Source organism: Micromys minutus (genome assembly GCF_963924665.1).
Source record: "Micromys minutus genome assembly, chromosome: 1".
Lineage (NCBI taxonomy): Eukaryota > Metazoa > Chordata > Mammalia > Rodentia > Muridae > Micromys > Micromys minutus.
In genome coordinates this window covers 229693086-229704381 of record NC_137969.1, presented here as the reverse complement: position 1 = coordinate 229704381, position 11296 = coordinate 229693086, and the positions used below count along the sequence as shown (strand labels likewise).

At 49.1% G+C, this 11296-nt stretch overlaps 1 protein-coding gene across 1 annotated transcript in view; it reads right to left on the bottom strand.

Moving 5' to 3' along the window:
- Positions 1-1855: 1855 nt before the first annotated feature.
- BATF (basic leucine zipper ATF-like transcription factor) overlaps positions 1856-11296 on the bottom strand; it is a gene marked incomplete at both ends in the record, with an annotated part of 20765 nt that continues 11324 nt past the window's right edge. The window contains one exon of the mRNA XM_080922711.1: positions 1856-2065. Coding sequence (XP_080778837.1) covers positions 1856-2065 — 210 coding nt within the window. The remainder of the gene's footprint in view (positions 2066-11296) is intronic.

The window sequence follows — 11296 nt, the reverse complement described above, 5'->3', positions numbered from 1 at the left end:
TGGGGACAGACACCTCTGACTGGAAGGAAGCCTGCCTATGAAAGGCCAAGTGGTGCTTAGCTGCAAAGAAAACTGGACTAGAGTTCTATGTCTTAAGATGATAACACGTGGGACACCTGAAGTGAGTGGCTTCATGTGGGAGCCCCTGGATGGGGAAGAGGGGATCAGGACTCCCAAACCCCAGGTTCTGGAGGGAACTGAAGAGAAGGCATTCTCTGTCACACAGCCCAGACACATGGAGTTTCTGCTCTGGAAGGGGGAAGCCATTTTGTTGGGAAACCAAAGATTAGGATTCCATAGATGGCAGGAAAAAAAGAAATGAATGCTCAGTGGAGGTGTCCTGAGCAGTTTCATCAGACTCTGAATCAGGCTTAGCCTATCCCTACCCTGGGGCATACAGAGACAATAGCTTCAAAGATGAGGTCACTCTGTCCCCACCATGGCGATTGCTATGAGACCCTCTCATAGACAGGTCACAAGGAAGTCACAGGCAGGAGGCGGGTTTGTCAGGCCTCTGAAGTTTAATGCTCATATCAGCTCAACACTGCCCTCATCCAAGAGGGTAAGAGACACCTGGGCAGGAACCATCAAAATGAGGCCCCAAGGGAGCCAGAGCCACTGAGCAACAGGCCAGGACTTGCTAACAAGCACGGGGCTGCCTCCTCCTTCCCTTTCATAAGAGCATGTCAGTAGGAGGCTTCTACGGATTCTGCTATTCTGAGGGACTACAGGCTGGGCCTACAACAGAAGCCTGGCCCTGTGCTCTCTACCTTGTTGGTACCCAGCCAGTCAGCAGAGACTCTGGGGGTGAATAGGCTCTAAAGCAGCCATGGAGGAAACAGTTGTTCTTGCTCCTGGGCAGCGCTGTAGGCAAAGATGTAAGACTTGTGACCTGGGGACTTCTGAGAAACGGGTGGACATCAAAGGAAAATGAAAGCCACCGGCTCCAACATCAGTTCAGATGTACAAACTGAACACAGCCCTGAGCTACTCAACCTTGGAACACTTGGTGCACAGGTGGCAGTCATCCTATTTTCTAAGGGCATCTTTGGCAGGGCATAGCAAAGGGCTAAGGGCCATGGCCTTGAATGTGAGCCCTGCCTTTGCCTTACTCGTATTCCTGGCATGGAACCCCAGCATCCTTGAGATTTGACAGTATGACAGCTAGCCAGGAAGGTGTACAAATGGGAGAAACTGAGGTTCCCCTGATCTGTCTTGCACAGCCCTTTGCCTAACTGTAGAGTGACAGGCTCCACCGTTTAAGGAAAGCGCGGGGCAAGAGGCACGGTTGGGGAGGTCACACAGAGCAGGCCTGTGGAGGAGTGTGAGGGAGATGTCTAGAGGTTGAAGATGATTTGAAGAGACCAGCTTCTCAAACAGGGTCCAAAACATGGAGCAGACATATAAGTGGGGATTCTCAAAATCTAGAGGAGCTCCCTGACGCCAAGAAGGGAAACCAGGGTGACAAATCAAGAGAAAGTAGTTCGCAGGATGCTGATGGGGGAAGCCAGGAAAGATGCTTTCCAGGGCTGGTTTCTTAGAAAATATTTATTTAGAAAACTCTCCATCCCCTGCCCTCCTCCCTCGGCGCAGTGCATCTTGGCCATTATCTGAGTTCTGGGTCCGGTACATTGGCTAGACTTCCCAGGAGAGTCCAGTACATTGACTATCCTTTCCTGGGAGGCCTTGAAGTCCCTCTGACCACTACAGTCCTTGTGTTCAATACTTGTCCAGGCCTCTGCTACTGGGCCTCTGGATTGAGGCATGAGGACACCCTGGCCTCAGTCTGTGTGCCCCTCCGAAGGACCACAGCAGTAGCATCGACCAAGGCTCTGTTCTCGTCTTGTCCAGAAGCTCAGGGCTGAAAGCGTGGTGAGCTGATGTGAGGCTGGTGGAAGGCATGGGCACTATATACCACCTCAGGGGGTGAGGGGGTGCCACTGGCCAGCACGGAGCACAGGGGCTCGTGACTGCTCAGCACTGATGTGAAGTACTTCAGCTCCTCGGTGAGCTGTTTGATCTCTTTGCGCAGAGCTGCATTCTGTTTCTCCAGGTCCTCGCTCTCCTGTAAAGAGACAACAGGCATGGTGACTAGTGTCAGGAGGTGTGAAGGTCGGTGGGGCAGGAGGGGGTGGGGCGAATGTTTCCCATCAGCACAGCCATGAGGAGGGCAACTGAGAATTCCTGAGTGCATGAGGATGTGTGCAAGCATACACATAGATTTGTATGGGGACTCCTATTGAAGAATGTGTGTGTGCATAAATGTCGGCGTGACCCATGTGCAACTGCTGATTGCTGTCTACTTGGGCTAGGAGAAATAGCAATTTCACATAATCTGTCTCTTCCCTATAAGAAAACGCTGGAGGCTGGGTAGTTATTTAAATCAGAGTTCGGAAGGCTTAAGGACATGGCGGCTGAGGGGTGCATGGTGGGAAAACAGATGGGCAAGTGGGGAGCATAGAAAAGGAGCTTGTGTGTAATGGGGGGGGGCTCGAGTTTCTTTAACAATCCACCTACAATACCCAGACCCATCCCTCAGAAGTGAGAGAGACATGCTGGGCACGGTGGCACAGACCTGTCATCCCTGTACGAAGCATGGGGAGGAAGGAGGATTGGGAGTCTGAGGCTAGCCCAGGCTAGAGAGGAAAAACAGTGACCCTTGTCACCCTGTCTCTAAATGGATGAGTGTAAAGGGTTGGGATGTATGCCTAGTATGCAGGAAGCAATGGTGCCCTAGGTTTAATCTCCAACACTGAAAAGGAAGGGAAAGAAGATGGAAGGAAGACAGCCATAGAAGAGAAACTGAGAAAGACATTAGTATCTCTTAGTGACATAACCCCCACCCCTTGCCGGCACCACCACCCCTCAGGCCAGCTGCAGAGAGAGTAGAAAGCAGTTTGTGAAACATTTTCTGCCTCTTACTCCCCAACACACACCAAGTGCTTTGCATCTGCGTTTCCCTCAGCCTAGGACATGAACAGCCTTTCTGAATATCGAGGATCTACCGTGGACTTGGTGGCATTCTATTTGGCTCTCTCCTGCCTACAACTGTGGGTTTTGCCATCCTGTTCCAAGCCATCCATAAACCTTGGACAATACCCAGAAGACACTGCGCTTCCCTGTGCGTGTAAATCTCTGATGAGGTTTATAAACAGGAAGAGATTATCAATAAATAATCACAGAATGGAACATGTATGACAATATTCTACAATTGGAGTTATTTAAAAATATATGAATTGTTTATTTCTGGAACTTTCCATTCAGGATCCTCAGACCACAAATGATAGTGGAGAACTAAAACTATAGAGAGTGGAAACATTAAACAAAGAGGAGTCCTGTACTCTGGGTCAGTGTAGGGGGTACGAGCATTTGGTCCAGAAACATCTTTTAGTGTTTCAGGGGACTGCATCATGTGTCAGCCTCCACAGCTCTCTGGTACAGAGTAGTTGCTGAGAGACAATAGCTTCTCCAGACACTGGGGTTCCTGGACCTGAATAAACAGAACCTCGCTGAGTCCTGGGGCCTCCCCAGCTCCCCGAGAGGCAACTGGTTGAGGAGAAGCAAAGGAATCTCATTTCAGCCCACAAGCTTCCTGGCAGCTCTTCTGCAGAGCTGGGATTTGGGGGAGAAAGTTGGATTCCAGAATCTGAGCTTTTCTTTTCCGTGTGTGTTTGTGTGTGCACACACATGTGCGGGTGCTGGCGCACACATGTGTGGTTGCGCACGAACGTGGAGGTCAGAAGAGCATCTCCCACAGGCACCTTCTACATTTTGTTTGGGAGAGGCTGTCTCTCTGACCTGGAACTACCAGTGGTCCACAGGCTTCCAGGGATCCGACTCCAGTCTCACCAGTGCCCAGATTCCAGGCACATACTCCCTCACCCCTGCATTTAAAACATGTCTTCCATTAGCACTTTACTGACTAAGCCAACAGCCCAGCTCTGGAAATCTGAGCTTCCAACGGGTGTCTTAGGTCGTTTTAACGGCCAGGCAAGTTTGAAAACCCTGGTTAAATATGATACGAATAATTAAAGCCTGCTTTAATTATCTAAGAATGTATTAAATACCTGTTTAAGCGCCGAATGAATTTAAATGTTTATTGACTGACTGGCTGGTAACAATTGTTGGCATGAGGATGTTGACTCAAAAGTACAGCGGTTAGCAGATGTATGATAACTTGACATTTAAAATTTGCCCGAAATGATCCAGCAGGAGTGAGCTGCAGACCAATGAGAGATGGGATTTATCGGGTTTACTGTCAGTCCCCTAAACCCAGTCCAGCGGGGTTTCCTTTTTAAGTTGTGAAGGGGCATAGGACCCTGACATTGCTCATCAAGCCGGACGCTTCCATTTCTTTTGAAGGTCAGATGAGAGGGTGCTCAGCCTAACCGACATTCTCAGTGCTTTCTGAGCTAACCAAGGCCCCTAATCTGGGGCAAAGGAAACCCCCATCTCTAGAGTGGTGGGTAAAGGAAGCCAGAAGCTGGATGGTCAATCCAGCTGCTCCTGCAGGCTGTGGCCAGCTAGGCATTTCACCCGGTTTTGTTTCTGGCATATCCCAGAGGGAGGTCCGCCCTTTACCAGGAAGGCGGCACCCTTTTACTGAAAGGTGGGCGAAATGAACCTGGTGGGGCGGTATGCTAAGACGGGAACTGGGGCCCGGAGTCCTGGCCCTTCCCTCGCCCCCTCTGAGAGTTTCCACTGGTTACAGCATTTACTGTAAGTTCCGTGCTCGAAGAGCCTGGGCAAACCCCAAGGCAGCAAGGAGGGAGGGGCTGGGTGGGCGGGCTCCGATCTTCACCCCGCCCAGAGGCAGGTCTAGTTTTCGGGAAGTGACTGCAGGGCAAGTAAGTCCCTAGCAGGCTCTGAGGAGCCTTCTGTCACCTCCCGGACCTATCGATGCCAAAGCTCACACTGGGGTAGACCTGACTAACCACTGCTTGCTGCCTCTAACCATGAGGCAAAGATTGTCTTTACCTCTTAAAGCCAGACTGCTGCTTGCAAGAGAATGTCTGTAAGCTTGGGACCTTGCAGCAGACACTGGCCACTCCCTAGAGAAAGAATGACTTGCAGGAGGAAGTGGCTGCTCTGGGCCTCATCCCTCTGTGCTGCAGAGGGCAGCAGGGCCCCTGGAGAGGACTCATCTAGCTAAAGGGACAGTTGGGGAGCAGCTGTTTATCCACAGAGACAGTGACTACCCCCCCCACACACACACACACACAACTTCCCTGTGGTGTTGGAAGGGACCAAACTCAGTGAGAGTGAGGAGGTGTGTGAAGGAAATTTCCTTCTACCAGGCAGTGTGGAGAGCCCAGCCTGCCTCCCTCCTGGCCCCACCTTAGCCTGCTCTCTTCACCTTTCAGAATGTGGTTAGACCCACCACAATGGCGGCTGTCAACATAGCCATCCCACCAAAGAAGCCAGTTGAGACCTGGGGCAAAACTACACTTCCTAGGTTTCTAAAATGCCCACAGGCCGGTGGCAGTGGCTCCCCTCACACCTTCCAGAAGCATCAAAGCTCCAAATGCCGGGTCCAAAGACCCATCATCAGGAAGATCTGGGCTCTCATTAGATTCCTCCCTTCTGCCTCTCCTTTATTGGGGGCCTGACTATAGGAGTAGACTGGAGTCCCCCAGGGGCAAGGAGAAGTCCTCAGCCCCTGTCCCCTCCCAAGGGACAAGACAACATCACATAGTACTGTTGGCTGAGCTGGCCATGCCCCTGAAGTCACAGGATGGACCTCTTCCATCTGCCGCCCTGCAGGAGCCCCACTGAGAATCCATCCTTCAACATGAGCCAGGCACGGTTCTATGACCACAGCAGTCATCGGTGGTCTTGGCTGGGTGGTCCTAGGAGGCCTCACTTTCCTATTGAATACTAGCTGCTTCACCCGCAGATTGGATGACTAGTCCAAAATGATCCTCAACCTTAGCCTGACAACCCTGATGCTGGGTCCTCCAGGGAGCACTAGCAATGTTGGTGACAGGTTCTAACTGACTAGATCTCGGTTAAGCCTGCCATGCAGCTGTTACAGGCTGCTTGGGGCTTCTGTTGGGCAGCTAATGCTGATGGCTGTAGGGACGGGGGTGTCTCCAGTTTCCCCTTGAATTTTCCAATATTACGGATTCCAAATTGGCTACCTAAATGTGTTTGTAAACCAGAGCCTGTAATTCCCCCCAGCCTTTTGATAGTTTTACACATGTGCCTATGTGTGTGTGTGTGTGTGTGTGTGTGGCATCACAGGTTAAATAGATGTGCCTATATAGTACACATGCTTAGTTTTATTTTATTTTTTTAAAGAGTCTTATTATGGAGACTCACTGGACTGAAGCTGACTGTGTAGACTAGGCTGGTCATAAGCTCAGAGAGATCAGCCTGCCTCTGCCTCCTGAGTGTGGCGATTAAAGGAGTGTGCCCCATGAGCCACCCTTTTATGTATTTTATAGTTGCTATCGTATTTAATCTTTGTAACACCACTGCATAACATCTCCCTTTTACAAAAGAGGGGAAACTGAGGCACAGAGAAGTTAAGCAACATGGCAGGAGGTCACACAGCTTGTAGGCGACAGCACAAATCCTTTGCCTCCTGCTTTCGCAGCCTGTGAGCTTGGATTATCTCCTGCTCCGTTCACTGGCCAGCAAACCTTCCAGTTTCCCCACCTCGGGCTAATCCAAATGCTAAAGTTCCCAGCTCCCCCTCCCTCACCTGTAGGGGTCACCTGATGGCACTTCTATCAAGAGCTGGGGGTGGCTAAGGAGGAGGCTTCCTGAGGTGTGGGAACATTCTGGGAAATCCCCTGTTGGAGGGGCTGAAGAGGAGGTCCCTCAGAGCTCCTGAGTGATGGGGAATCCCCAGGCTGGTCCCTCAACCCCAGGCAGCGGAGCTGGAGAGAGATTGGGAGCAGTTGGCACCTCCTGGCTGGGGTCCAGCCTGGGCTCAGCAGGGGTAGCTGAACAGGGACTCCCCAGGCATCTGCTATACAGTTCTGCTCATGGCCAGCTCTTGACAAGGGCTTTGACCTTCCTGCATTTTCTTTTTTAAAAAAAGTATTGTGTTTTATGTGCTGTCTGCATGCCCATATGTCAGTACATCATATATATGTCTGGTGCCTGTGGAGGCCACAAGAAGGTGTCAGATCCCCTGGAACTGGAGTCACAGATGGTTGCAAACCACTGTGAGGGTACTGGGCATCGAACCTGGGTCTGTCTGGAAGATCAGCCTGTGTTCTTAACCGCTGCTCTATCACCCCAGCCCCAGGTTGACATAACCTGTGATTTTTCCTGCCCAAAGGAAAATGCACACTATCATTGGCATGGTGAGCTTCCAACTCACATGGCATCTGAAGTTGGTGCCACCATGTGCCAGGCATCAAGTCCACCTGGCAAGTGAGGCCCACAGTTCTTGAAGAAGGTTTCCAACTGAGAGGTGGGCTGGTCCCCAGGAGAGGGAGGACTAGGCTCCTGGCCATCGGTAGCTGGTCAGACACACCAGTTCATGCCCTCAAGGTCCTGCCTGTAGTCACAGTGTTGGAAGGATGTCACCTGGGACTCATTTTTCCACGGGCCTACTGGAGGTTGGCTCACTCAGCGTCTTCCTCAAACACCCCATTGCTTTCAGCTAAAGAGAGTCAAATACTCAGCTTCCCTGTACCTGGGGCTAACTGTGTGTGTGTGTGTGTGTGTGTGTGTGTGTGTGTGTGTGTGTGTGTGTGTGTGTGTTTGTGTGTGTGTGTGTACACATGTGGCATAATTATGATTGGTGATATGTAGGTAGAGGCACAAGGACCGGGTTTCTCTTTTCTCTTACATGGTAGATCTGCTGGGCAAGGACAAATCCTTCCTTCAACACCAACTGAGGCCTGGAAGGTTAGCAGCCATATTGCAGCCTTGAGAAGAAAGCCAAGCCGATGACAGTGACAGGGAGAGGACTTTGTTTCTCCTGTCTCTAACCTGCTCTTTCCCTTTCTGAGCTTCTTGGTATGTGAGTAAAAGAAATCGAGGCTTGCTGCTGCCTCTCCTCGATGGCCTGTTTATTACTTGTAGCTGACAGAAATCCTGAAAACATCTTGCTAGGAAGCCCAATATGGAAAAACAAAGAGTAGAGGCTTGAAGTGTCTGCCAGCCTTGAGGTGCTGGAACAGAGGACCTAGAGGTGTACATACATAGCTATAGGGACTCATTCCATACCACTGGTCAATTCCACAGGTTGAGAACCACTGCTCCACACATTGGGCTGCATATGCTGATGACTTCACATATGGTTCTTCATCCATTTCTGATGCCTAGGTTGTGTTTGGTCCAGAGCCTCTGCCATTGGCTACTTTCCCCAGGTCATCCCGGCCTCTGCTTTGAGTCACACTTCATCTTCGATGATGTCAGGGGCTTGGGAAGGTCTACTTGCATCCCTGCCCTATCCCTGTCCTGAATTCACTTTCAGCTTTGCACTCTTCCTTCCTTTCTTTTCTTTCTTTCTTCCCTTCTTTTCTTTTTCCTCCTTCCTTCCTCTCTCTCTCTCTCTCTCTCTCTCTCTCTCTCTCTCTCCCTCCCCCTCCCTCCCTCCCTCCCTCCCTCCCTTTCTCTCTCTCTCTCTCTCTCTCTCTCTCTCTCTCTCTCTCTCTTTCTGACAAAGCACTTTTCAAGCTGTATGATTAATCAGCACCTCAATCCACATGCAGACTCTACTCTATCTAGACTCCTCTGTCCCTTAGAGGCCCCAAGTTCATTGTTCCATATGGGGCATGACATCAAGATTTTAAAAATACTTCCCTGGTGAGCCCAGTGCTTAGCCAAATTGAGACTCATATTCACTACAGATTCTTAAAGAGTATCATAGCATAACTAATCATTATTAACTTTTTATTTCATGTTTTATCTCAGTAAATGTATTTTTCTCTTTTTCTTTCTTTCTTTGTTTTGTTTTTCAAAACAGGGCTTCTCTGTATAGCCTTGGCTGTTCTGGAACTCACTCTGTAGACCAGGCTGGCCTCTACCTCCTAAGTGCTGGGACTAAAGGTGTGTGCCATCACCCAGCTACGTTAAATATATATTTTCATAGGTAACATAAAACAAAGAGTATTAGGAGTTGAATGAATATTTCTATGCTAAAATTTTTCTAGAATACTTTGAAATTTCAACATGATAGATTATTGGTGAAAACAGAGTTCAGAACAGCTCTTAAAGTATTAAACTTATTATTATTATGTGTGTATTTGATGTGTGTGTGTAAGGGCAGACATGGATGAGCTGTGGCAGGCCTTTGGAGGTTAAAGGTCATCTTTCTGGAGTCAGTTCTGAGTTCAAGGGATCAAACTCATGCCAGCAGGCTATTCTACAAGTCCATTTACCCCATGAGCAAAGCTCTGGCCCCAGCGCACTTGGTTCACGTGATGGAAAGGCAAGAGGTAGGGATCTGTGTGAATCTCACCTGTTAGAACTCGATCATACTAGGTCCCTTTGGATTGGTGAGCTCCCTCAGGGCAGAGAAGGAAGCTGCCATTGTCTACATGTGTTGGTCTTCAGTGATGGGACAGAGACATCACAAAGTAAATGCTCAACAAAATCATGTCACTTGCTTGCCAGCTTGGAATGTGACAAATGCTTGTGAAGGGGTCCACGGAGTAGACCTGTGACTTCTGTGAGGCTAGTAGTGAGTGTTTAATCCAGCATTCCAGTTACAAAAGATTCTCAGAGGTTCCTTTTTCAAAAGCCCAGCCATATAGAGAGTAGCGCCACTTTGAATGTAATTTCCCTCCTTTGCATTTGACTTTCCCCATCAGACCAGCCCAAGGAGGCTGAGGAAGATCCCGTGGAAGGAACTTGGGGTGAAGCATTGACCTTAGAGTTCTCATGAACCCACAGACAGAAGGGCATAGTTCTTTCTCACAAGTGACAAGATACCAGGTTGGTTTGTGTGTCAAGGCCGGCTTCTGCATGGGCTGAGCAGAGAAACCAATACCCCAGCTGGAACTCTGTTTTTCTCCCCAGTAGAGATGAAAATTCTTACATTCTCCCTCTAATTCAAACTCGTAAAGGCTGGGACAGGTGCTTCCCGCCCTGTGTCCTGTGATAAGAGTTTAGGCTCACTGCCTCAAAGGTCTAGGCCAGGTTGGGGGCAGTGGAAGGGAGGGAGGGAGGAAGGTATAACCTGATACTGTTGTCCTGATACTGATTAATGGCAAGCTGTCAAACTGCCTTGTTGGTATTTATACCACAGACTAGTGCTTTCATCAGCCTTGGTCAGAGAGAAGCATCTGCCTGCTACGGTCAACAGTTAATGTGGAGAAAGCTCTCATCTGAATGTGATGTGGCCGATAAACTCACTGCAGCTGCTTGTCAATACCAGTGAACAACCCAATGGGCAGTGTTAATTGGACTCAGTGGATTAAAACGTACACACATACACTCACATACACACATATATACACATACATACACAATACACACAAACACACAAACACACACACAATAAATATACACATACACACATGCACACACACATATACACACAAATACACTCACATACACATATACACACTTGCACACACATACATATACACACAATACATACAAATACATACACAACACACACACATACACACATATGTATCAGAGGACATGGGTCAAGGAAGAAGGGAATGTGTAGGTGTGAGTGGGGGTGGAGAGTGATCAATATGCACTGCTTATATGTATGAGATTGTCTAAGAATTAGAAAAAGCTGGTCTGTTTTTAAAAAGTTTAAGTGGAGAGCAACACCAGCCTGGATCAGAATGATCTCTGTGGGCTCCAGCTTACCACCCTAGATCCTTGCACTACATATCTGATTTAACCCTGTCACTCTGACTCTGGCTTCACCTTCCTTTTCTGATACCTCACGTTGCTTTTGGCCCCAGGTCTCTGACATCAGTCCCCTTTCCCCAGGCCTTCCCAGCCTCCTCTTTGATTTGCACGTGATCCTCAGTGTCAAAGCATTTTTCATGATGTGTAGCTAGTGAGGTTTTGTATTTGGTTTCCAGACCTACAGTTGACTATAAGTCCCATGATACCAAGAACTTGGGCTTTCATGCTGGCCACACATGCAGAAGGCTGGCAAATACTTGCAGAGCAGATGGATCATTTGGGCTGGTGGGAGCTTTGGAGCTAAGATGCTAATCAGTGAACATGAGGCATGTTCATGTGTCACTTGAGCCCTTCCACGTACCAGGAAGAGCCTATTGGTCCGAAGAAATGGGGCCTCTGCTTGGCTTTGAACTTTATCATTTCCTTTGCATTTGTGAGTGATCCAGGTCACTGTCCTTGG